Source organism: Carcharhinus amblyrhynchos, chromosome 12 (genome assembly GCF_965287045.1).
Source record: "Carcharhinus amblyrhynchos chromosome 12, sCarAmb.v2.hapA, whole genome shotgun sequence".
NCBI classification, from domain to species: domain Eukaryota; kingdom Metazoa; phylum Chordata; class Chondrichthyes; order Carcharhiniformes; family Carcharhinidae; genus Carcharhinus; species Carcharhinus amblyrhynchos.
Window position 1 is genome coordinate 27,024,774 of NC_137335.1, and position 23,909 is coordinate 27,048,682.

The 23,909-nt window shown below is 40.5% G+C and overlaps 1 protein-coding gene across 3 annotated transcripts in view; it reads left to right on the top strand.

The window, feature by feature from the left end:
• The window catches only part of LOC145350873 (unconventional myosin-VI), a 206,089-nt gene extending 182,949 nt beyond the window's left edge, over positions 1-23,140 (top strand). For 2 of the 3 annotated variants that reach the window (XM_080200277.1, XM_080200275.1), the window contains exons 27-35: positions 268-346; positions 3,735-3,895; positions 3,999-4,040; positions 4,362-4,391; positions 9,561-9,599; positions 12,881-12,984; positions 17,497-17,628; positions 19,635-19,850; positions 21,293-23,140. In XM_080200277.1, coding sequence (XP_080056403.1) covers positions 268-346; positions 3,735-3,895; positions 3,999-4,040; positions 4,362-4,391; positions 9,561-9,599; positions 12,881-12,984; positions 17,497-17,628; positions 19,635-19,850; positions 21,293-21,492 — 1,003 coding nt within the window. In that variant the 3' untranslated portion in view covers positions 21,493-23,140. The remainder of the gene's footprint in view (positions 1-267; positions 347-3,734; positions 3,896-3,998; positions 4,041-4,361; positions 4,392-9,560; positions 9,600-12,880; positions 12,985-17,496; positions 17,629-19,634; positions 19,851-21,292) is intronic. The other variant, XM_080200278.1, reaches the window with a different exon arrangement.
• Positions 23,141-23,909: the final 769 nt, after the last annotated feature.

The following is a 23,909-nucleotide window of genomic DNA, read 5'->3' on the forward strand; positions in this document are numbered from 1 at the left end:
TTTTATGAATGTTAATGCGTCGGATCTACATTTAACATTGATTGAATTAGGTGCATGGGGCTTTTCAATAATGAATTTATAAAGTACCCGATTTGTGTTATGAAGAACTAACACGTTTCTTGCAGGAATTTCTCCAATGGTAACTCATTCTAACAGAATTCCTTGCTGCATTTTTAATAATCTTATGCAGTCTTATGTACAATCTTATGCTCCTCATGCAGTGATGAGGCCTTTAACTTACTCATCACCCGCTCCTGTTTTCATTAGGAAAGCTGAAATGGAGTTGAAGAGGAAACAGGAGGAGGAAGAGAGGAAGAAAGGGGAGGAAGAAAAGCGACGTCTGCAGGTTTGAATTTTCCAAGATGTGTGTAAAATGGTATTTGTCAGTCACAGCAAAGGCCTCAGAATGATTCTGTTAAGTTGATTTGGAGGTTCAACAAAAATAAACGCTAGTTTAACTGTTTTCCCTATGGATAATGTTCAAGTTTCACTTGACATGATAGAATCTATTGCGTTATAGAAGAGTGAGTTTAGAAAGTTTGAGCATTGATCTGAGAAAGGGCAGTACAGTGGTTAGCATTGCTGCCCATAGTGCCAGGGACCCAGGTTTGATTCCCAGCTTCAGTCACTAGCTGTGTCGAGTCTGTACGTCTTCCCATGTCTGAGTGGGTTTACTCTGGATGCGCCAGTTTCCTAAAACACTCTTAAGGTGTGCAGGTTAGGTACATTGGCCGTGCTAAATTGCCCCTTAGTGTCCTGAGATGTGTCAATTAGAGGAATTAGCTGTGTATATAAGTAGAGTTATGGGGAAAGGGCTTGAGTGGGATTGTTGTCGGTGCAGACTTGATGGGCCAAATGTCCTCCTCTTGCACTGTAGAGATTCTATGGAAGTGTGTAAAATGTTAAAATTATTTGGTAGGTGAGATATAGAGAAGCTATTTTCTCTGGATTGCAATGAGATTATGATATCAAAATTAGAGCTAGGTACTTAGGAGTCTAATGGAAAATAATTTTATCTCTCACAACGTAGTAGAAATCTGAAATTTATTTCCAACAGCTGAGAGTACTGATTAAGTCAAAGGTTTAGAACTTGGATCAGTAGATTCTTGTCAGACAAGCGTATCCAAGGGGAGACAACAGAAAAATAGAGTTCATGATCTAATAAAATGGTGGAGAAGGCTGGAGGTGCTAAATGTCCTATTTCTTGTTCCTAATGTTTGTATTTTGATCTGAATTATTAGAGCAGTGTTACTTCAGGCTTTTCGAGAAAGTGTGTAGAGCCTTTATGGTCCAGAGACCCATTAAGTAGTCTCCTTGACAGCATTTCTTTTGAAGTTTTATTGCTGCTAGGCATGGGTGCTAATAAAAGGAAAATCCTTCTTTGTTCAGCTAGCTTTGCAGGGCTGAGTGGAACTACATACTTTGCAGTGACCAAGAGAGAATGTGGTCTGTCTGAAGGATAGTTCCCACAGTCTGAATGTAGATAAGACAGGTTCTGATGCTGAATGCCCTGACATTGACTGAATCAGTGGAAAATGCTGAGTAAACAGTGGGTGAGTTGTCCAGGTTTTGCATGTTTCAAATACAAGGGAGTAATAGGTGCAAACATCTGACACTGCAATGTGTCTGGGAGCTGCACGAGGAATATCTTGATCTTATTCGAGTGCTGAATTTGTATAACATTCCATTGTCCCACTGAGTAGAAAAATACTGTTTCATTATACAAATCAAATCAATATCAGTTTGGAAATTATTTGATTCTTGTCTCACCACATAAGATTAAGTGAAAAGCAATAGAGTATCATCTTCCTAGTCCTACTTTTGGAAAGAACATGTCTTTTGTAATAGTAAAATAATTTGGATATAGAAGAACAATAGGTTTAAATGGTTTGATTCAACTTTGTGTGGACTTCTTTAGTGGTGCAGACTTGCAGCAGCCTTAGAAGGATTTAGCTTAATTTGCCATAACTTGTAGTTCAGTTTCAGAGTTATAATCATGATGATGACACTTTCTATTGTAGCATAACTTGTAACTTGATAACAACTGTGTGTTTACTATTGAAGTCAGGTAGTCGTGATTGGACTTGTGCCTCCCTTTTCCCAGAAAGGGGTTGTAGTTGGGCTAAAGCTGATTTTTCACTTGTGTTGATTTGGCTTTATCCCCTTGGATGACATTTAAGGTGTGCATCTCAAATCTTACATAATTGCCAATGCCTTCTGCTACACCTGGTGTCTTCTTTCTCCTAATTTATTCTTCCCACACATTCATTCATTTGCGTTGTGTTCCTTACGCCTTTAGAATTTGTAGTGAACAACAATAATTTATATAGTGCATTGAGCGTAAACCTTCCCAGATTGTCTTAGGAGGATTTTCAAGCAAAATTTCACACTAAGCCAATTAAGAAGATATTATGATGGCAAAAATCTTGGTCAAAGGGATAGATCTTAAAGGAAGAATGAGAAGTTCAGGGAGGAAATTCCGGAGCTTTTGGGGCTTAGACAGCTGCAGGTACAGACAACAATGGTGGAGCAGTTGCAAGCAGAGTTGACTCGAGACCAGAATTAGATGAGTGTGAATGTCTGTGCTTATGGGGCTGGAGGAAATTACAGAGATATGGAGAGGTGAGGGATTTGAAAATAAGGCGAGTATTTTAAAAGTGAAGAGATGCTTACCAGAAACCCAAGTAGGGTAGCAGTCACAGGGGTGACAGGTGAACAGGACTCGGTGTGGGAAGGTTTTGGATAACTTTGAGGTCATGGCATTTCGAGTGTCGGAGGGCATTGCGTATTTGAATGTAGCAGTAACAAATCATGCATGAACATTTTAGCACCAGGTGAGCTCAGGCAGTGATGAAGTCGGGCAGTGTTTGGAAATGGGAAAGACTCTCTTGGTAATTACACAGAAGTGAGGCTGGAAACTCACCTTGGGATAAGATATGACACCAGTGTTGCGCAGAGTCTGATTCAGTCTTAGTTGCCAGGGAGGACAGAGCTAGTCACAAGGGAACAGAGTCTGGAATAGGAACAAAGACATGGTTTCAGTTGACCCAGTATTTAATTGGAGGAAATTTCTGCTCATCCAACTTGGATATCAGATAAGCAGTCAGATAATTTAGCAACATTCCATACTGAAAGAAATTCTATCACTGAATTCAATGCAATTTTCTGAATTTGGCTTACCTTGTTTTCTTTTCACTCTTGGTTTGAACCTCTTGATCAACTGTTCTTGAGGTCCATTCTGAATAAACTAAGACAAAAGCCATCCTTCTTTTGTTTACCAGCAGTACTTTCCGAATTACCAACTGCCTGACCTTTGGTCACCTGTTCTCACCATCCACAAATTGCTGTTGAGTTGCATAACAACTTTCTCTCTTCCACTTTTGAATGCTTATCCCAATAAAGTTTTCACTGTCACCTATCTGTCTTTTCCTCTGGTATGGCTCCAATCTTTCAACATCTCCATCAACTTTCTCATACAGTTAGTTTTAACACTGTAGGAAAAACTTGATGAAGTTAGTAGATGAAGTGAATTTGCTTTCTGTCAGACATTCAAGAATGCTGGTCTGGCGATCTACCTTTGTCAATATAATCAATTATAAAATCTTTTAAATAATGAACTGTGTGCGTTCAGGAGATATTGCCCATTTGCTTGTCTGTAATAACATTGAATAGCCTCACCAATGCCAAGAGCTAACTAAATAGTTGCCTCGGTTTATACACCTTTGTGTTTTCAGGCTGCAATGGAGGCTCAGCTTGCTTTGGAGCGTGAGGAGGAAGCTCGTAAACAGGCATTGCTTGAGCAAGAGCGACGTGACCGGGAGCTTGCCATGAGGATTGCACGGAGTGAGTCTGAGCTCATCAATGATGAATCGCCAATGGATGCAGGAATCAAGAGGTGGGAGCGAAAAACATTTGAAAGTTCATTCCATTGTTTTTGTCCCCAATTCCTCTGACTTTTTGTGCTGGAAGCTTAATAATAAATGTCTTTTCTTCCACAGTGTTGAAGTTAAACACATCCGTCCAGTTGCAGCTGCTGCTAAGTATGGATGCATAACCTGCATTTCTGTCTTACACGTTTAGTAAATCACCCCCTCTGTATAACAATATACTGTATTAATTCTAGAATTCCCACACAGATTCCAGTGCAAAGAATTGCACAAATTAATTAATAATCAAGATGATTTTATGCTGAGACTTTCTAATCATCATTTTTGCATGAATTCAGATTATTTTTTGTCTGAAAAAAATTAATGGAACGCCAATTAAATGCATGCACAGAATTACCACAAGCTGTCTGCTTGTGGAGAGATGTGGGGTTTATGTGCCAAGCAGAATCTAACTAAAGTGTGTTCTATTTCCAGATCTGGTGGACCACAATCCAAAATGACAATGTATGAGTTTTCTGTTATTTCATTTCTTTTATTAACACTATTGGGCATTGGTGACGCGGCGGATATTATTGACTTTGATATTGGTGATGGTACATTTGTCTTCCCCTGGCCTTATAAAGAAAAACGAAGTTAAAACTATACTTAACTGTTCTTAACCTGACTGTTTCAATTCAACACATTTTCATTGATTATTGCCAGCCTGTGAGAGTTGTTTGCTTGCTGTATCAGTGGGAATGACAATGGTTTATAACTATCAAGTCTCCAACCCAGATTGGTGGATTGCCTGCCTACCTATCTATCTACTTGCTGGCTGTGAGTTTAGGTGGCTTCAATTCTGTACTTGTGGGTGAGGCCAAAACGTGGATATATACACTAACTGGCACTAACTTTAGACTGGGAGGGTGCATGATAGCATGTGTGAGAAATAGAGAAGTATCATGCCAGTGCACCACTCTCCTGTAATGAGAGTTGAGCTGCAATATATTATTGAGACTGAGTGAAGGAAAGTTTACCCTGCATCAAGCTGCTGTAGCTTGGTGCTGATATGAACTTCCGAAATGAAAAATCTCTCCCCCCCGCCCCCCCCCGCCCCTCCCACCCCACTCTTATGAATAAAACAGTAAAAATATTTCTGAACTGACATTTAAATTTGGTTCAAGTTAAATAGGATGTGATGATTAAATAGGATAGTGGACACCAATGATTCCATATTAACTTCACAATGCAAAAGGCTTATTGCAGCTCCAGCCATCCTGAAAATTGCATCACAAACTTTTAGATCACAGTTTATTTCTATTTTGCTATTATCTGCTTTATGCTCTGTTCCATGGGTAAAACAAATGAAGGGATTGGTGAAGAGAAGAGTGAAAATGTGTTACCTCAGATATTTTTATCATGGGTTACATGCCCCTTCCCCTGCTCTGGTTCTGAGAATTGCCACTAATGGCTCCAATCCTTCACACTTCAGGAGGATTTTGCAGCCCCTTTTATTTATTCATTTGTGGGACATGGGCATTGCTAGCTGGTCAGCTTTTATTATCCATCCCTAGTTGCCCTTGAACTGAGTGGCTTGTTAGGTCATTTCAGTCGAGAGTCAATCACATTGCTGTGGCTCTGGAGTCACACGTAGGCCAGACCAAGTAAGGACGGCAGATTTCCTTCCCTAAAAGACATTAGTGAACCAGATGGGTTTTTTCTGACAATTGACAATAGTCAACAGTAGATTCTTAATTCAAAATATTTTTATTGATTTCAAATTCCACCACCTGGCATGGTAGGATTCAAAACCAGGTCCCGGGAACATTAGCTGAGTTTCTGTACTGAAGGTCCAGCAATAATACCACTCGGCCATCACCTCCTCATAAAGAGCAGCCAAAGAGCCAATTTGCAATCCTTTGACTTGCTTTGAGTAAAACTGAAACAAAAGTAAGAGACTGTGGATACTAGAAAACTAAAGTATAAATAGAAAAGGCTGGAAGTACTCAGCAGGGTCCAGCAGCACCTACTAAGAGAGAAAGGCCTGAAATGTTAACTCTCTAGAACTTTGCATTGGGTAAAATCCAAACTTGAACCCCTGTGTGATTCTGTTGTGTTGTCTGTTGTATTTTTTTTAAGCTTACAGAACTGGTTGTTTACCTTGTGATAAAAATGTGTTGCTTGTCAACTTTATACATTTTACATGAAGTTTACACTTGGTCTTAACTTTGCACATGAGACAGCACAGAAGGTTAACTATTCATGTTTATAAAACATCAGTACATAGGGTAACTAATCAAGCATTTCACCATTAAGTATGGCTCAATACCTATAACACATGGCATTGATCAACATTAAGGATATTTATAATTGTCAATCTAATCCTAGCCCACTGAAAAGAGAGATGAGTAATATAAATACTAATTTTTCTATTTAATGAAAACTAATACTAACTCCATATTTAAATACTGATGCTTGTAGTCTGTAAAGTCACAAAACATACCACCTAAGCAAAAGAATTATGTAGCAGAATTACCGAACTCGCAGGGACGCTTGCAGGGCATTTTTTTTGCAAATTTATGAACCACATAAAGGATCTGGTTTCCAAGCACAGTCTCCTTTAATCCTTACACTTTGTTATTTCCTGAGAATCTATCAATCTTGTTCAGCTAACTGTTTTGTAAGTACTCACTTAGATAATGCTAATATTGTTACATTCATTGTGGAGGCTGATGACCTCTAAAAAGAAATGAGAACTTCCAGTTAAAACCTCAAGGATAACATGGCAAGAGTTTGTGTCCTTAAGACTTATACAGTAACAAAAGATTAAACACACTATTGATTAAACACTAACTATGTGTAAACCACTTGTACTTTAAACTACAGAATAGAACTTCCCCCATTTACTTTTAGCACAAGCAAGGAGACACTTCAAAGTTTTCCTTCCACAGTCCTTAAAGTAGACATTTGGTTCTCCTGGAGCCAGTCTAAACTGAATCTTAATTCCTGGAAGTTTACTATTGCTGTTTTTTTTATATTCTCAGCATTGTAACTTTTAATCTCAGAACTGCATTTCACTGAAGTTCTTTTCCCTGGAGATTCTTCCTCTAGCACAAGCTAGCCAAATCTTCCAGTCTTATTTTAAATCCTCACAAATTTGATCTTTCCAATTTGAGTATGAGCTCCCACCCACATCCTTGTATGGAGTACCATTGATATGTTTGACCTCCAACTCTCTCTTGGATCTGGTCTCTGTGATTTCTGAAGGATTCTACACCACTCAAAACATATCTTTGTGACCCCGTGAAACACATTGGTCTTGTAACCAGGTAGGATTGCTGATTAGTTATCTTTGAGAACCCCAACTCTATTCTCGGTTGGAAGCAAATGGGCATGTTAAAGCAAAGAAGTTTACAACCCAAGGTTCTCAACATCTTCCCGGCACTCAGGAACTGCTGATCTAGCCATTGTATGATATGGAGATGCCGCTGTTGGACTGGGGTAAATACAGTAAGAAGTCTCTCAACACCAGTCAAAATTCAACAGGAATATTTGGTAGCACAAGCCACTATCTTTCAGAGCATTGCTCCTTCTTCAGATGAGTGGGGAGTTCTGTTCTCAAACAGGGCACATAAAGACACAAACTCAATTTACAAAATAATGGTTGGAATGTGAGTCTTTACAGGTAATCAAGTCTTAAAAGTATAGACAATGTGAGTGGAGAGAGGGTTAAGCACAGGTTAAAGAGATGTGTATTGTCTCCAGCCAGGACAGTTTGAGAGATTTTGCAAGCCCAGGCAAGTTATGGGAGTTACAGATGGTGTGACATGAACCCAAGATCCTGGTTTAGGCCATCTTTGTGTGCAGAACTTGGCTATCAGTCTGTGCTCAGCGACTCTGCGTTGTGTGTCATGTAGGCACCTCGGAGAACGCTTACCTGAAGCTCAGAGGCCGAATGCCCATGACCGCTGAAGTGTTCCCCAACAGGAAGGGAACAGTCTTGCCTGGTGAGTGTTGAGTGGTGTTGATTCATCTGTTGTAGTAAAGTCTGCATGGTCTCCCCAATGTACCATGCCTTGGGCCATCCTTTCCTGCAGCATATCAGGTAGACAATGTTGGCCGAGTTGCAAGTGTATGTACCGTGTACCTGGTGGATGGTGTTCTCACATGAGATGATAGCATCCGTGTCAGTGATCCGGCACGTCTTGCAGAGGTCGCTGTGGCAGGGTTGTGTGGTGTTGTGGTCGCTGTTCTCCTATGGCCTGTTTGAGGTTGTGCGGTTGTTTGAAGGCAAGAAGTGGGGGTGTGGGGATGGCCTTGGCGAGACGAACATCTTGCCAAGTCTTGTGTCTTTATATGCCCTGTTTGAGAACAGAGCTCCCACTCACCTGATGAAGGGACAGCGCTCCGAAAGCTAGTGGCTTATGCTACCAAATAAACCTGTTAGCCATTGTAATCAGAGATACTACCGCCACTGTCTCCAAGACTTGCACTTCCTTCCAAGCAAAACAAATTGGGCCTTACTTTAGCTTTTAACAGCCCTTCACCTTGTTCTGAAGAAGACTTCAGCAAAAGTCACAAAACCTTTGTCATTTTACCCTAAATTAAGACAGTCCCAAAACCTATATTATGAAACCTAATTTCCAAGAACATTATAATTATAAAACTTTCCACATGCCAAGAGTACCTTTATCACTCTAATACAAATTGTAGAATTGCAAAATAAATACTAAAAGTGAAATCAGCTAAACCTTTCACCTTATCTTGCCCTTCTGCCCTTATTTTGTGTCCTGTTCTTTCCCATTTATGTTTCTTTATCCTGGAATTTTCTTCCCTTCTATTTAATGTATTCTGTGTTAACTACATTTGTTTCTCTTCACATAAATTTCCTTTTAATATATCATCTTGTTTCCTCTGTCCTTCCTTGGGAGGTGGGGTGGGGGGGAGTGATTGTTTCATTAGCTGACAAAGATGGTTTCCAGCCATTCAGATTGTAAATACCAAACTCTTTGCATCTACACATCTGAACCTGGAAAGGTTACTGTTAATTAGTGTGTAGCACTGAGGGTTGGGATTCAATGGAGTTTCATTTTGCCAGCATTCATTATAAAAAATACTAATTCTAAAGAAATTCAGCCCCTTGTTTAAAAGGCTGTTAGTTGGCAGACAGAATGGCACTGATTTGATTAATTGAAACATGTTGCTTTTAAAATTCTTATTCAAATTAACTTTTGTTCCCCCATAATACATTACCTTTTTGCATTCCTTCTATATTTAGAGCTGTTTTAGAATTCAACGACAATCCAGAAGATGTAAAAGCTGACAATGGTCTGAGCATCAAAGGGTACTTGTGCCACAGTTGCTCTACAGCTACACAGTGGTAAAGTGTACCACTGCTACACCTTGTTAAAATGCTACAGAAATACTGCCAGCTTTCAAATATCATTGTTTCTGCAAACATATTGGATTTTCATTTTCTTGATCCACAGCGTTTGTGTACAGGATTTCTCTGAGCTACCTGTATGAGTGAATTATCACTTTTTGCTTTTATGTATTACTAAATGTTACCTTTGAACTAAATGCACTTTTCACTTCTTACCTGCTGTTATTGTCAAACCTTGTATACTTGCCTGAAATATTTTGATACACAATAATCATGCTGGGATTACTTATGCACACGTTGTTATGTTACAGGGAAGAAATGGCCAAAGAAATGTCAGACTATCTGGCTAGGTAGGTAACATGTTACAGCTTGAAATGTGCATTGAAATATCAACAGCTCACTTAATTACTTATTTAGTTGTGTGCATTACTACACGGTAAATTTTAATTAACCAATTATATAATTGAGGTAAACCTACTCCTGGGCTGGGGCTATTTACTGAAAGTGCAAATAAAATTTTACTCATGAGATAGAATCCATACAGTGTAGAAGGAGGCCATTTGGCCCATTGTAATTGCACGAACAACAATCCCACTCAGGCCCTATCCCAGTTACCCCATATATCTACCCTACTAATCTCCCTGACATCCCCCTAACACTAAGGGGCAATTTAACCTGGTCAGTCAACGTAACCTGCACATCTTTGGTGTGTGGGAGGAGACCGGAGCATCTGGAGAAAGCCCACGCAGACACAAGAAGAATGTGCAAACTCCACACAGTGACCAGAGGCCAGAATTGAACCCAGGTCCTTGGTGCTGAGAGGCAGCAGTGCTTGCCATTGTGCCACTGTGCTGCCCTTACAAGGAAGGTTCCAGCAAGATTTAAAGTCTGTTGGCTGGATTCACAACCTAGAGTGTTCACCATTACGCCACAGCAACCAATTAATTGTACAGCATTATACTTCTGTCCATTGCCATGAAGGATACTGCAATGCATTGCTGGAGCAAGTGCTTGAGCCCCTGATCCTTTCCTGGCATTTGGACAGCAGAGAAGCAGTTGAATAGTTAGTTTATGTGGAGACAGAATGATCAGTTTGCAATTTAAAAAGAATCTGAATTTGTAATTGCCCCAGCTGTTATCAAGTCAGATGTTATATCCCCATTGAAGAATTTGTCTTGGTGCAATTTTTAAAATTATGCAACGAGCTGTTATTGCTCTTTGATAAAGGATACAAATGTTACTGGAGCTGACCTTATTGTAACTGCTGACCTCTTCTGTTGAGGTTGTTGCATCTTCAGGTCTGGAGCTAGAATGAGTCATGAGTCTCTGCTGTTTGATCCAGTGATTTCATAGAACCTTATAATACGTGTCCATTGTGCACGTGGCAGCCCTTAGAGAGGGCTACACAATTATCCCCACTCCCCCTGTTACTTCCCCACAGCAATTCTTTTTCATTTTCAAACTTCAATCAAAGTCTGAGTTTCCTTACTGAATGAGAACGTGATTTGATGGTGAAATTGGAGCAGGTGCTAGACTCACTTTGGTTTTGATGTGTTTATTGAATGTTGGAAGTTCAACTACCAGGAAGTGTATTTGAGAAAAAGAAGTTTCTACGTACATCTGGGTTTAAGGAATATTGGATTGATTCTTCCCTCATTTGAATTGGTAGAGTGGGTGGTGCTGTTCTCTTTCCAGTTTTACTGGGTATACAGAGCATTGCTTATCTGTGGAAAATATGAATTTGCCCCCTGTCTGCTGCTCCGAGGTTAAATTGAGGAAAGGCAGGACAGAATTCCAAGCTCTCCTGACATCCAGTTTCCACAATAAGACCTGGAAAACTGCAGATATTCCAGTGTTGTCAAATCTGCTTGCGGTGTAACCTGAGCAAATGTTGCACAATGGGAATTAAACGTGGTGCTCTTGGAAGTGAGATATCCAAGTATGCCAGCTGTCTCATTGTTGAAAAATGAGCAACACAGAGCTAATGCAGTGGATCACGTAAATCTGTCAAGTAGATTGCTACAGTGCTGTTGACATTGTGCGGGAAATAGACTTAATTGCCATAGATTGTTCGGACAATCTGAGCCTTAACTCCAAAAGTTGAGAACAAAGGAGCTAACTTAAGCAACTCCTAAGGATTTAAATAGAATAAGGTTAGAATGGGATAATCTTTGTTGGGACAAATCTCTTTACTGTCAGCACTTCTAGTTAAATTCATTAGGCATTTGGTAAAGCCTCTCTAGTTGCTATTTATTTGTGTTAACTGTCTTGAAAACAGAGCACAGCTTAGCATTAAAATGGAGAAATCTTGTTTACTGTACGTATTAGTATCGCTGAATGGATTTGGCATTGAACTAGAGCCTGCTAGCCTGGTTCAGCTGGCTATTATGAATCCTACGGAGTATTTAAAGGCTGTGGGATGGAGTGGGGAGCTGTCCTCGGCAACAATCATCTCTTAAATAACAGCCACCCAAGGAAAATAACTGGCCATCCATCTCATGGACATTCATGAAATCCTGTTGTGTGGACAGTCATAGCATTGCGTGATAACTTTTTGGAACTGCTTTTGAGATAGTTCTAACCTTTCTCTCTAATGAGGCCAAGATTTACTTTTGTAATGTATGTAAGACTATGCAGCACAGATTTGTTTCTTTAACATTCTTGTTTGTAGGTGGATTCGGATCATCTTTGGTACCTTTCACTTGTGTTCTTACTTTGTATCTGGCTTATGGTGGATTCATTGAGGAGGACTGTAGTATGATTGTGATGTGTTAGTAGATGCAGAATTTCTCTAATACCTGGTTGTACTTTCTGTTAGATCAAAAGACATGTCTATATCCACGTGCAAGACATTGAGTTTTTAAACTTTCCAAACTTGAACTTCAAATATTGAATACTGTTCTGCAAAACACATTGGTCGCCCTAATTGGATGGCACGGTGGCACACTGGTTAGCACTGCTGCCTGACAGCACCAGGGACCCAGGTTCAATTCCGGCCTCTAGTCACTGTCTGTGTGGAATTTGCACATTCTCCCCATGTCTGCTCTCTGGGTTCTACGGTTTCCCCCCCTCAATCCAAAGATGTGCAGGTTAGGTGGATTGGTCATGGTAAATTGCCCCTTAGTGTCAGGGAGAGTAACAGGGTAATCCTATTCTATTCCCGTAACATGAGGTTCTACTCTATTCCTGTAACAGGTTATGGAATAGAGCCTGGGTGGCGTTATGATTGGTGTGGACTCGATGGGCCAAATGGCCTCCTGCACTGTAAGGATTCTATAATTGGTTAGCTCTTGTTAGACTGACTTCAGTAAATATTGAGAATTGTGGATGTTGGAGATCCGTTTACATAAGCTCTCTCATGGACAAATTTGTTACACGTGTTCTTTATTTCCTGTGTTTAATAAATCATTAATAGACATAGAGAGTAAGGTCACCCGTTCTGGTTGGAGACGTATCTCAATATTTGGTTACAGATAGTCTAGCCATGCCACGTGCAAAAATAAATATTGCATTCCCTTTGAGATTAAGAATTTTCGTGTCTTTCCCCATTATCTACGGATTATATGCCAATAGGTGGTGCTAGATTGGCTCCTCTGCCAAGTTATCTCACTGCCCTTCCTCTTTCCAACAGAAGTCCCGAAGTCCAGGCTACCAAGGCTGCTGCTGGCGCAAAGAAATATGATCTCGCCAAATGGAAATATGCTGAACTGCGAGATGTCATCAATACCTCCTGTGGTAAGAAGCCATTCATTCTGACGAAGTTACCCTACTGGCTTTGATTCATTGCACAAGCCTGTTCAAAATAGATTTGAGTCTTTTCATTTGTGAGAGTGATGTCCACCTAAAGATAGAATTATGTCTTTCTGTTTGTTTAATGTTTATGGATCGTTATTTAGTCAGTATTATATAGTATCTGAAACATAGCTTAAGCTTAGCTCGGTTCAGTCATTTAGGTTGTAGAATAATACAGTGGGAGCGTATTCTTCAGGAGTCACAGTTTGTGTTGTTTCAGTCTGAAGCCATTGATGGTAATAGATTAAAAGAGAAGAGTGTGGTTGAACGATGTGATGGAATAGGTAGGTCTATTAGAGGGCAGATGTAGTGATCATGTGCAGAAGTCAGAAAATCTGGTGCGCACAGATCACTAATTTCATGTTGTAAGATGGTCTTTCAGAGGGGAGAGTTTTACTAAAGATAAGCCAAACATACTGTGGAGGATCTGTATCTAACTGCAGACAGAATGATCCTGTTAAGAACTGCAGACTTCATTACCATCCACAAAGAAATACACTCAAATTCACAAGTAAAAAACAAAATTCACAAAGTTGGGCAATAACCCTCAATGACTTCATTTTCCCCTGTTTTCTTTGTCTTATTTATTGGCTGGCTTCACCAAATCTCCCTCCATTTCATCTCTCCTTTCTATGATTACAGTTTGTTATCTCCACCCTATGTAATATTGTTATATCGTTTGATCAACCAGTGAAGGCAAGCAGAGGTAAGATTGAAACATAGAAACTAGAAGCAGAAGAAGGCCATTTTGCCCTTCGAGCCTGCTCTGCTATTCATTTTGATCATGGCTTCGAATTAATATGCTGATTTCCCCCCTCCCCCATCTTCCTTGATCCCTTTAGCCCCAAGAGCTATATCTAATTTCTTTTTGGAATCTCACAATGTTTTGGCCTCAGCTACTTTCTGTGGCAGTGAATTCCACACATTCACCACTCTCTGGGTGAAGAAATTTCTCTTCACCTGAACTCTAAAAGGTTTACCCTTTATCCTCAAACTACGACCCCTAGTTCTGGGCTTCCCACCAATGATGGGAACATTCTTTCTGAATCTATCCTACCTTCAATGAGATGGATACTGTTAATAAAAAAAAATATTTTGTCAACTATCTAGTCACATAGCATCAGCCAGGTAGGCAGAAACCTCAAGGAAGTGCTGTTTAATTATAATGTTGAGTTATCAAAGTATGGCAGACGTATACACTTTACTGAATGCCCTCTTCACTTGCGTTCTTCTCTGTCTATTCCTGCAAAAGAATTCTTCTAAATTTTGTACACTAGCACTTCTTAAATTCCTATTATCTTTTGACCCTCTATTTGCCACAATGTGAATGTATCTGTCATATCATCATGCCATGTTTGATGCCTCTACCCCGGTCGAGCTCCTGGATGCTTCTCCACTATATTACCTTCATGTGCGAGGGCTGCACCCTTGAAGTTATCTGATGCACAACGTTGCAAGATCTGGTACTATCAGGTTGCATTGTCCTTTGTGAAATCTGCACATTACTCAAGTTGTCATGATGAGCAAAAGCTTTGCTCTCCCTGCTACCAACTGTATCCTTAAGCTCCATTCTTCTGCCCTCCATTTTCCGGCTCCCGACCTATCTTAACCTCCAGCACCAAATGTGAAGATCTTTTTTATCACTCCCAAAGACTCCCCTCACTCTAGATCAGAATTTGCCTTTCTCCAGTTTCTCCTCTATTTATGTTCATGCCCTCACTAAGCTCATTTTACTCATGAGATGCACCACCTACTCAAATCTATTCTGACCTGCCCATTTCTTTCTGGTATTGTTCCTTGCTTTCAAAACTATCATCATCAGCCCAACTTGGGGCAGCACAGTGGTTAGCAATGCTGCTTTGTAGCACCAGGGACCCGAGTTCAATTCCCGGCTTTGGTCACTGTCTCTGTGGAGTCTGCATGTTCTCCCCGTGTTTGCATGGGTTTCCTTCGGGTGTTCCAGTTTCCTTCTACAGTCCCAAAGTCGTGCTGGTTAGGTGCATTGGCCATGCTAAATTCTCCCTCAGTGTACGCGAACAGGTACCGCAGTGTGGCAACTAGGGGATTTTCACACAGTAACTTCACTGCAGTGTTAATGCAAGCCTATTTGTGACACTAATTAATAAACTTTAAAACTTCAATCTCTTCAAAAACCCTTGTTCTTGGAAACTACTGCCCCACCTCCAATCTCCCATTCCTCTCAAGTCCTTCTGTGAAATGTCCCAAAACCATGCCCACTTTTTCCAACATTTTGTTCCAGTCCCACCAATCACATTTCCATCTCTGCAACAGCATCCAAGTGGCCCTGAAGAAAGTGACAAATGAGACCTGTGACTGAGGGGAGCATTCTCCACCCTCATTTCATCCTCTCTGCAGCCACTACATCTTCCACCTCCTGTCTAGATAAATGGAACTGACTACTCCTTGTTTGGTTTAACTGTCAACTGTCCAGAGCCACAGCTTCCCCATTGTCTCCGGGTCCCACAAGGATCTGTCTTTTGGCATCCTTTCTCTTCCCCATTTACAAGGTGCTTCTTTGTAATGAGATCTGCAGATATGGGATTAAGTTCCATAGGTCTGTTAACAGCTGCTACCACCCATTTTTCTGACCACCTCCACGGTTTCTGTTCTACCAGGATTGCATTTCCTACATGCAATCTTGGATGAGCTTCAGTTTCATTGGAAGAACTGAGGCCTGGCTCCCCTCTCTCAGTGCACTCGCTGCTGATTCTGTTCCCTCCATACTCTATTCTCATGCTGAACCACACTGTTCACAATCTCGGCATCCAAATTGAAATTCCCCCTTCATTATATAAGTTACCTACTTCCTATAACATCATTTACTTAAATCACAGTTGCATTTTATCTTAGGCTTATGCCCTCATCTGTGTTTTATTCCCCCAAATTTCAACTGTTGCTATGCTGTCCAGGCCAGTATCTTAATCCCCACTTTCTGTATATCTCACACCAAGTCCCACTCACCCACCACCCCTCTCACTGCTCTGTGGTTTCCCAATTCCTCGTTTTCTCAAATTTAAAATTCTTCTCTAAAATAAAAGCAGAAAATGCTGGTCTAGTAGTATCTCTCTCCACATATGCTGTCAGGCCTGATGAATATGTTCAGTTTTTGTGTCAGAAGCTTTGTTGTGTTTACGTTCCTTCACGGCCTTGCCCTCCATCTTGTAACCCTGTCCAGTTCTGTAAATTACCCACTGCCAAACTTTCCGTATCTGACCACTGGTGCTTCCCACATACCTTGTTTTGCCCCACCATTATCAATTGTGCCTTCAACTATCTAGGTCGTATGTGCTGAGATTTCATCCCTAAACTGCTGCACCTTTCCATCTCCCTTTCACCCTTTAAGACTCATTTATTTGATCAAATTTTTAGGCATCCCTATTAATCCCTCATTCATTGTCTGTAGCTATATTTCTGTCTGATTATACTGCTGGAAAGTTTGTCTACTTTAAGACTGTTATAATTAGCATTATCTGTCTAGGCAATAGAACATAAACTAGGGGAGATGGTGGCATAGTGGTAATGTCACTGGATTAGTAATCTAGAGACCTAGGCTAAGGCTCTGAAGACATGAGTTCAGATCCAACCATGGCTGCTGATGAAATTTTAATTCTATTAATAAATCTGGAATATATCTCAGTAATGGTAACCATGACAGCTATCATCAACTGTAAAAATGCACCTCCTTCACAATAGAAATCTGCCACCCTTACCAGGTCTGGCCCACATATGACTCCAGACTTTCAGAAACATCTTAACTGCCCCGAAATGGGCACAATTAGGGATGGGCAACAAATGCTGACCTTGTCTGTGATACCCACATCCCATGAAAGAATAAAGCAAAAAAAAAGTTTTCTGTGCCTGATCACCTGATATACTCCTCTGGAAAATGTGTGAATGTGAGGCCCAGCTGAGACTAAACAGATTTCCAACTTCTAACGCCTGGATTTGTAAATAAAGAACAGAGACTTGGACAAAGTGACACAGGGCAGCCAATATTGTTGAGGCATGTGTAGATATCATGAGAAGAGGAACAATAATTGGTTGGGAAGTGGGGGGCGGGGAGGGGGTTGGTGTAGGAGGAATAACTTGAGTTGATATCTATAATTGTGGCAGTGCCTCAGCTATTGCTTATTTAATCTACTTTCTATAAATGTTTCCTCCTAAATCAAGTCACAGTGTTCCTGCCTGAGAGGATGGGCAGTGATTATGAAGTTTTATTTACGCCGTATGTAATTAGATTAGGTAAGTGCGATCAGTCTCCTCATTTTTGGGAGAATTTCTCTTTGATTATTATGCCTTCTGGAAATGACTAACAAGAGAAATCTTCCTGATGGGGTTTCAATGAAGAATGAGGGATTCACTGAAGACACAGGTTCTGAGTCCTTTCTAGAAGAAGCTGACTCTACTCAGTTATGTTGTGTTGTATTATTGCAGATATTGAACTGCTGGCAGCCTGCAGGGAGGAGTTCCATCGACGACTGAAAGTTTACCATGCCTGGAAATCCAGGAACAAAAAGCGTAATGCTGAAGCAGAACAACGTGCTCCCAAATCAATCACTGATTATGGTAGGAACAAGATTTTTGAATTGATTTTTTTTATTGTCCCATGTATTAACATATAGTGAAAAGTATTGTTTCTTGAGCACTATACAGACAAAACATATCCTTCATAGAGAAGGAATTGAGAGAGTGCAGAATGTAGTGTTACAGTCATTGCAAGGGTGTAAAGAAAAATCAGTTTAATGCAGGATAAGTCCACAGCAGCAGGGAAGAAGCTGTTCTTGAGTCAATTGGTATTGTCCTCAGACTTTTGTATCTTCTTCCAAAGAAAGAAGGTGGAAGAGAGAGTGTCTGGGGTATGTGGGGGCATTAATTATGCTGACCGCTTCGCTAAGGCAGTGGCAAATGTGGACAAAGTTAATGGATGGGAGGTTTGCATGATGGATTGGACTACATTCACAAATTTTTGTAGCCCCTTGCTGTCTTGGGCAGAGCAGGAGCCATACCAATCTGTGATACAACTAGAAAGAATGCTTTCTATGGTGCATCTGTAAAAGTTGGCGGGAATCATAGTTGACATGCCAAATTTCCTTAGTCTTCTGAGAAAGTAGAGATGCTAGTGGGCTTTCTTAACTATAGTGTTGGCATGGGGGGACAAGGACAGTTTGTTGGTGATCTGGACATCTAAAAACTTGAAGCTCTCAACCCTTTCTACTTCATCCCATGTGTAGACAGGGGCATGTTCTCCTTTACGCTTCCTGAAGTCGATGACAATTTCCTTTTGTTGACATTGAGCAAGAGTTATTGTCATCGCACCAGTTCACCAGATTCTCTATCCTGTTCCTGTACTCTGTCTCGTCATTGTTTGAGATCCGACCCACTACGATGATGTCGTCAGCAAACTTGAAAATCGAATTGGAGGGGAATTTGGTCACACAGTCATAGGTGTGTGAGAAGCATAGAAGGGGGCTGAGAACACAGCCTTTTGGGGCACTGGTGTTGAGGATGTTTGTGAAAGTGGTGTTGTTGTCTATACTTATTGTGGTCTGTGATTTAGAGTAACAGAACAAACAACGATAGTGGTAAGAGATCTGAATTTATCAGTATGCAGGTTATGTTAGCACATATGGCTTTTTGATTATCAGTTTGTACATCTTTTGGACATGACCCTGTCCCTGTTTTTGGATTTCCCAATCTCTTTGCTTCCCATTCTCCCCATCTTGTTCCTACTTTGGATCTGGATCGGAGTTGTTCTCCCCAGTCCCCTGGCCATCATTTATCTCTCAATATGTATCACTTTAAAAAGAGAACAAAAGTCTGCTTATTGTCTCACTGCTGTTTGTCAGGTGTAAATGATAGAATTCCTACATTGCAGAAGGAGGCCAGTTGGCCCATCGAGTCTGCACCAACCACAATCCCACCCAGGCCCTATCCTCTTAACCCCATGTATTTACCCTTTTACTCCCCCTGACACTAAGTGATAATTTAGCATGGCCAATCAACCTAACCTGCACATCTTTGGACTGTGGGAGGAAACCAGAGGGCATCCATGCAGATACGTGGAGAACATGCAAACTCCACACACACAGTGACTAAGGCTGGAATTAAACCCGGGTCCCTGGAGCTGTGAGGCAGCAGTGCTAACCGTTGTGTCACCATGCCACCCTGTAAAATTGTCATTTGGTGTTTCCTACACTACAGTAGTGACTGCACTTTGAAAGAAATTAATTGACTGGAAAACTTTGACTTTGGAATATCATGAAAAGAATAGGAAATGGAATTTTATTTATTTATTGTGTTAACTTTTCCGATAGAAAATGACTGGTTTTCATACCCGTTGTTGGTCCACTCTTTTCTGTAAAGCAATTTGGGACAGTTTTTCCCTGCAGACACTATAAAAATATGTTAATTTAACTTTTGAAAAGCATGCAATTGGTATTGTTTGTGAAGGCAGGGAAGCCTGATGACTACATTATTGAAGATTCTGGTCACTTGGTTACAGCTGCCAGTTTAATTTTAATAGCTATGTCTGATTCATATCCTCACGAAAGATTCTTATTGATTTGCAATAGCTCAGCAGAACCCCCCACAGTTACAGGCTAGACAGCAAGAGATTGCTCAGAATCGGGCACAGCGCTATTTCCGCATCCCATTCATTCGCCCAGCTGACCAGTACAAGGAACCCCAGAACAAGAAAAAAGGCTGGTGGTACGCCCATTTTGATGGACCGTGGATTGCACGTCAAATGGAACTCCACCCAGACAAAGCGCCTATACTACTGGTAGCTGGTAGGTGCACTTCCTGTTAACACTTGTTGTGTTCTTCTGTGAGTTATGTGCATGAGCATTATGTATTGCACGCCTTTGATCTTTCCGTGGTGAAACCTCCTCACTAATCCATTTGACATATTTAAGTTTATGGCAGAGTGGTATTTTCACCAGACTAGAATTCCAGAGACCAGAGAAGTGCTCTGGGGACCTGGGTTTGAATTCCACCATGGCAGATGTTGAAATTTGAATTAAAAACGATCTGGAACTGAAAGTCTAATGAAGACCATAAAACCATCAAGATAAAAGCAAATTACTGCGGATACTGGAATCTGAAACCAAAACAGAAAATGCTGGAAAATCTCAGCAGGTCTGACAGTCTGTGGAGAGAGAATAGAGCTAACATTTCAAGTCTGGATAAACCTTTGTTGAACCTCCCACCTGCCACATATCCCATTCCCTTACCCTCCATATCGCTGTGAACCCTTCCTCCCTTAGACTGTCCAGCTTGCACTCTCTGACTCTCCCTCTGTCTGCTGACCCTCTGGTTCACAGTCTCTGTTGCTTCCTGATCTTCCCTGTCACTGGGGATCCTCCAGGTCATAACTTTTGCCATTCCATGACCTTCAGAGTCACTGTGGACTCTTCCTCTTGCCAGACCTCCTGTTCCTTACCTCTCTTATTCACACTTCCTGCTCCTGAGCTCACATTATGGGTGAGGGCCCTGGAGATGAGTGGTGAGAAACTGGGATAGCAACTTGGACTTGCAAAAGAGAAGCTGGAGGAAAGGTCAGGGAGTGGCAGTGACCATGAACTGGAGGCAAGAGGGAGGGTCATAGAGTGGCAGTAACTGCTCCAAAATGGAGCCAATCTGATTACATGGCTCAGTGTCAGATTTGGCTTGAAGTGTTGTTAAAACCAAAGCTGCAGTGCTAAATGCAAAGGTGGGCATCATTTACTGATCAATGTTAAAGCAAAATTACTTAAAATGGAGCATTACTGTACTTTTTAATTTTCAGTACATGTCTATTTTCCACATTTTTTAATCTTATCCTTTAGAAGCTTTCCAATTTTGCTAGTGTAATCATCATCCAGTCAGGTTAACAAACTAACCTCTTGTTTTCAATGCCTTTAGTTGCCCCAACCAATTGAATCTTATGATATTATTGTCCAGATAGTCTCCCAAATGGAGGTCTGATACAAGGTCAAGGTTCACTATTAAACACTAAGATGATTATCCCTGGCTACTTTATTGAGGTGCTGGCACTTGGCCATTGGGGAGGCTTTTGCGTGTGATTTATTGTCATATGAAACTATGTTCAAGGCCATGAGAGCCTTGTGTATTACTGTTCTTAGTATTTATTATTAGTATTTATTGCCAGTATCTGACATCCCTGTAGTAGATGGAAAGGCTTTATTCCTTTCCTGCTGACTTTCTTGATGTCTTCTGATTTCTATTTTAGGTAAGGATGATATGGAGATGTGTGAGCTAAACCTGGATGAGACGGGCCTCACTCGAAAGCGTGGAGCTGAGATCCTGCCACGGCAGTTTGAAGAAGTGTGGGAGCGCTGTGGTGGAGTCACATACCTGCGCAATGCAATTGAGAGCAAGCAGGCCAGGCCCACCTATGCCACGGCAATGCTGCAGAACCTTCTACATTAGAATGTGTGATAGTTTCTGTCCTAATTAGAGAGAGTTGTGTAGAAAACAAAGACTGGTAACTGGAACAAAGGGAAGAATGCTCCTCCCTGACAAAAACTAAATATTTCAGAGCTTGAAATAAATGTTTTTTTTAACTTCCAGAACTCACGAGCACTATGCTATGCAACAGTAATTAGTAAAACCAATGGAGTAAAATTAGGAATAATATTTAGTGAGATTGTCCCTATTTCATTAAAATTGTGTGGTAAACAATCAAATATAAAAGAGATTTAAAGTGCATCATAGTTTAGGTGAAGGTGCCACCACGACATTCCTTAGGTAAAGAGTGAAGGTGGCTGTTTTGCATGGTGTTAGTTCTTTCAAAATAACATCTGTTGGGAAACATACGGCATCACCCTGGAGTAGTTTCAGAACTTGCAAATTATCACCTTGGATTGAATAGTTGGATATTATTTAATTATTGCTTGGTGAAAGTCCTTAATCTGAGCAGTTACCATTCCCCAGACCCAACATTTTACAAACCCCAAATCAAGAGGTTAAAACACGATAGCATTTTGCAACTGGATTGTAAAGTTTTACTTTCAGGAACTATGAAATAACCTGCGACCCTGTTAGATACTTTCACCCTAGTGATCCCAATATTAGGTTATTGCAGAAAATTATTTCAAGCCCTGCAGTTTCAAATAAATATAATCATGTTGTACCTATTTGACATAAATGGATTTTGTTAATTGTAGAGCTTTGTTTTGTTCATTCCTAATTTCCATGACGTTACCTTTGTGCAGTGATGTCCTTTTTTTGTGCACTCTGATAACTGAATACTCGGACCATCTGTAAACACTGTTTTTGCAGTGAAATTATATCTTAAATCTGAAATTGTGACACTGTCACCAATTCAAACAATCAGTTCCCAGAAACATTTTGTGGACCGTGCATTAACATTGGTTATTTATCATGTTGGGGTGCATTTTTTCCAGCTTCTCCTGAAGGAAGCATGCTCCTTGAGGATTGAGCAGTTGTACAGCTTTTTCCTAATATCTGCCAGTACATCCTGATCTCACTCCTCTCACCATCCAGCTTACTTAAAGCCATACATAGAAATTCCTTCCTGGTGAGGTTAATGGTGACCGATTGGCTTTTTTTAAAATGGGGATTGGATAAAACCAACTTCCAGGTCTGAAAGATAGTGCCTTTTGGCTCTTTTTGTGTACAATTTTTATCCTTTCATAACTGTTAAAAGAAAACACAGAATGTATGCAGAAGGGGTTTGTGTTGAGCAGACTTGGACTGGGGAGTGAGAAAAAGATCAACCTCAAAAAGTTGACCTGAGTAGTCTTGCACTGCCTGGCAGGTGTCATTTTTGTGGGACCCAGATTATCCCAGCCTATATTTGACAAAGTCTAACTTGATAACTGAATGTGATGTGGAAGTTGCTGTAAGTAGACTGGTTATTTATTTATCATTTCAAATGTGCACGTGATTCTCTAATAATCTGATCTGCAAGTCCCACCTGGAAACAGTTGATGTTTTCATGATACTTCCTAAACATTCCGACCAAACCTCTTAGGATTTACAGTTTTACCATTTGATTTTGAATTATCTGTTTTCATCTGGTGAGATGCAGAAAATAAAGACATTCCTTATCTAATGTTTTGGGCCATCTTTATGCTTTCATCTCTTTGCTAATGGTGCCAGCTCTTCTGGTCAAATGTTTGTTGCATCCTCTTATGAAGCTAAGAAGGTTTGAATATATAACACATTTTACATTTTTCTGTCATGCGTGCTGTTTCAGTGGCATCAGTCAGTGGATAACTTGGCTCCATGCAAGTCTATATCTATTAATAATTCAAATTGCTTAATTCATTATTTGGTAATCATGTGTAGCACATAAAAGTACCATTATGTTTAACTCTAACTCGTCGTTTCAAAGTCAGTTTCTCTGGAGTATATGTTAGTGCCTTGATTTGAAAAGATCTCTCACTGTACCAGAGCCTTGTTAACCATTTCATATTGTGCTGTAGTTGATATGTATTTTTCCACCAGCGTTGTGATATCATTCCACACATGATATCCGATTCAAGCCATTCTTGTCTTTCTGGTGATCTTATTAAAGGATTAGGGGTTTTGGGGAATCTTTGCTCCCCTGTCTCTTTCCTCTCTCTCTCTCTCCCTCTTTTTGCATAATCCTTATGTCTCAGGTAGTTTCCAAGCTAACAGATATGCTTGTTGTTTACTGTAGACAAGACGATGAGCTGATTATTCTTAACTGCACTTTCCTAACTTTAGTGCATTGATTTTGGATTAATATATTTCATATTCAAACATTTAAATGAGAAGCAGGAGAAGACCATTCAGCTCCTCTAGCCTCCCAGCCATCAGATGGGATAATGGCTGACCTGATTGTGGCCTGAACTTCA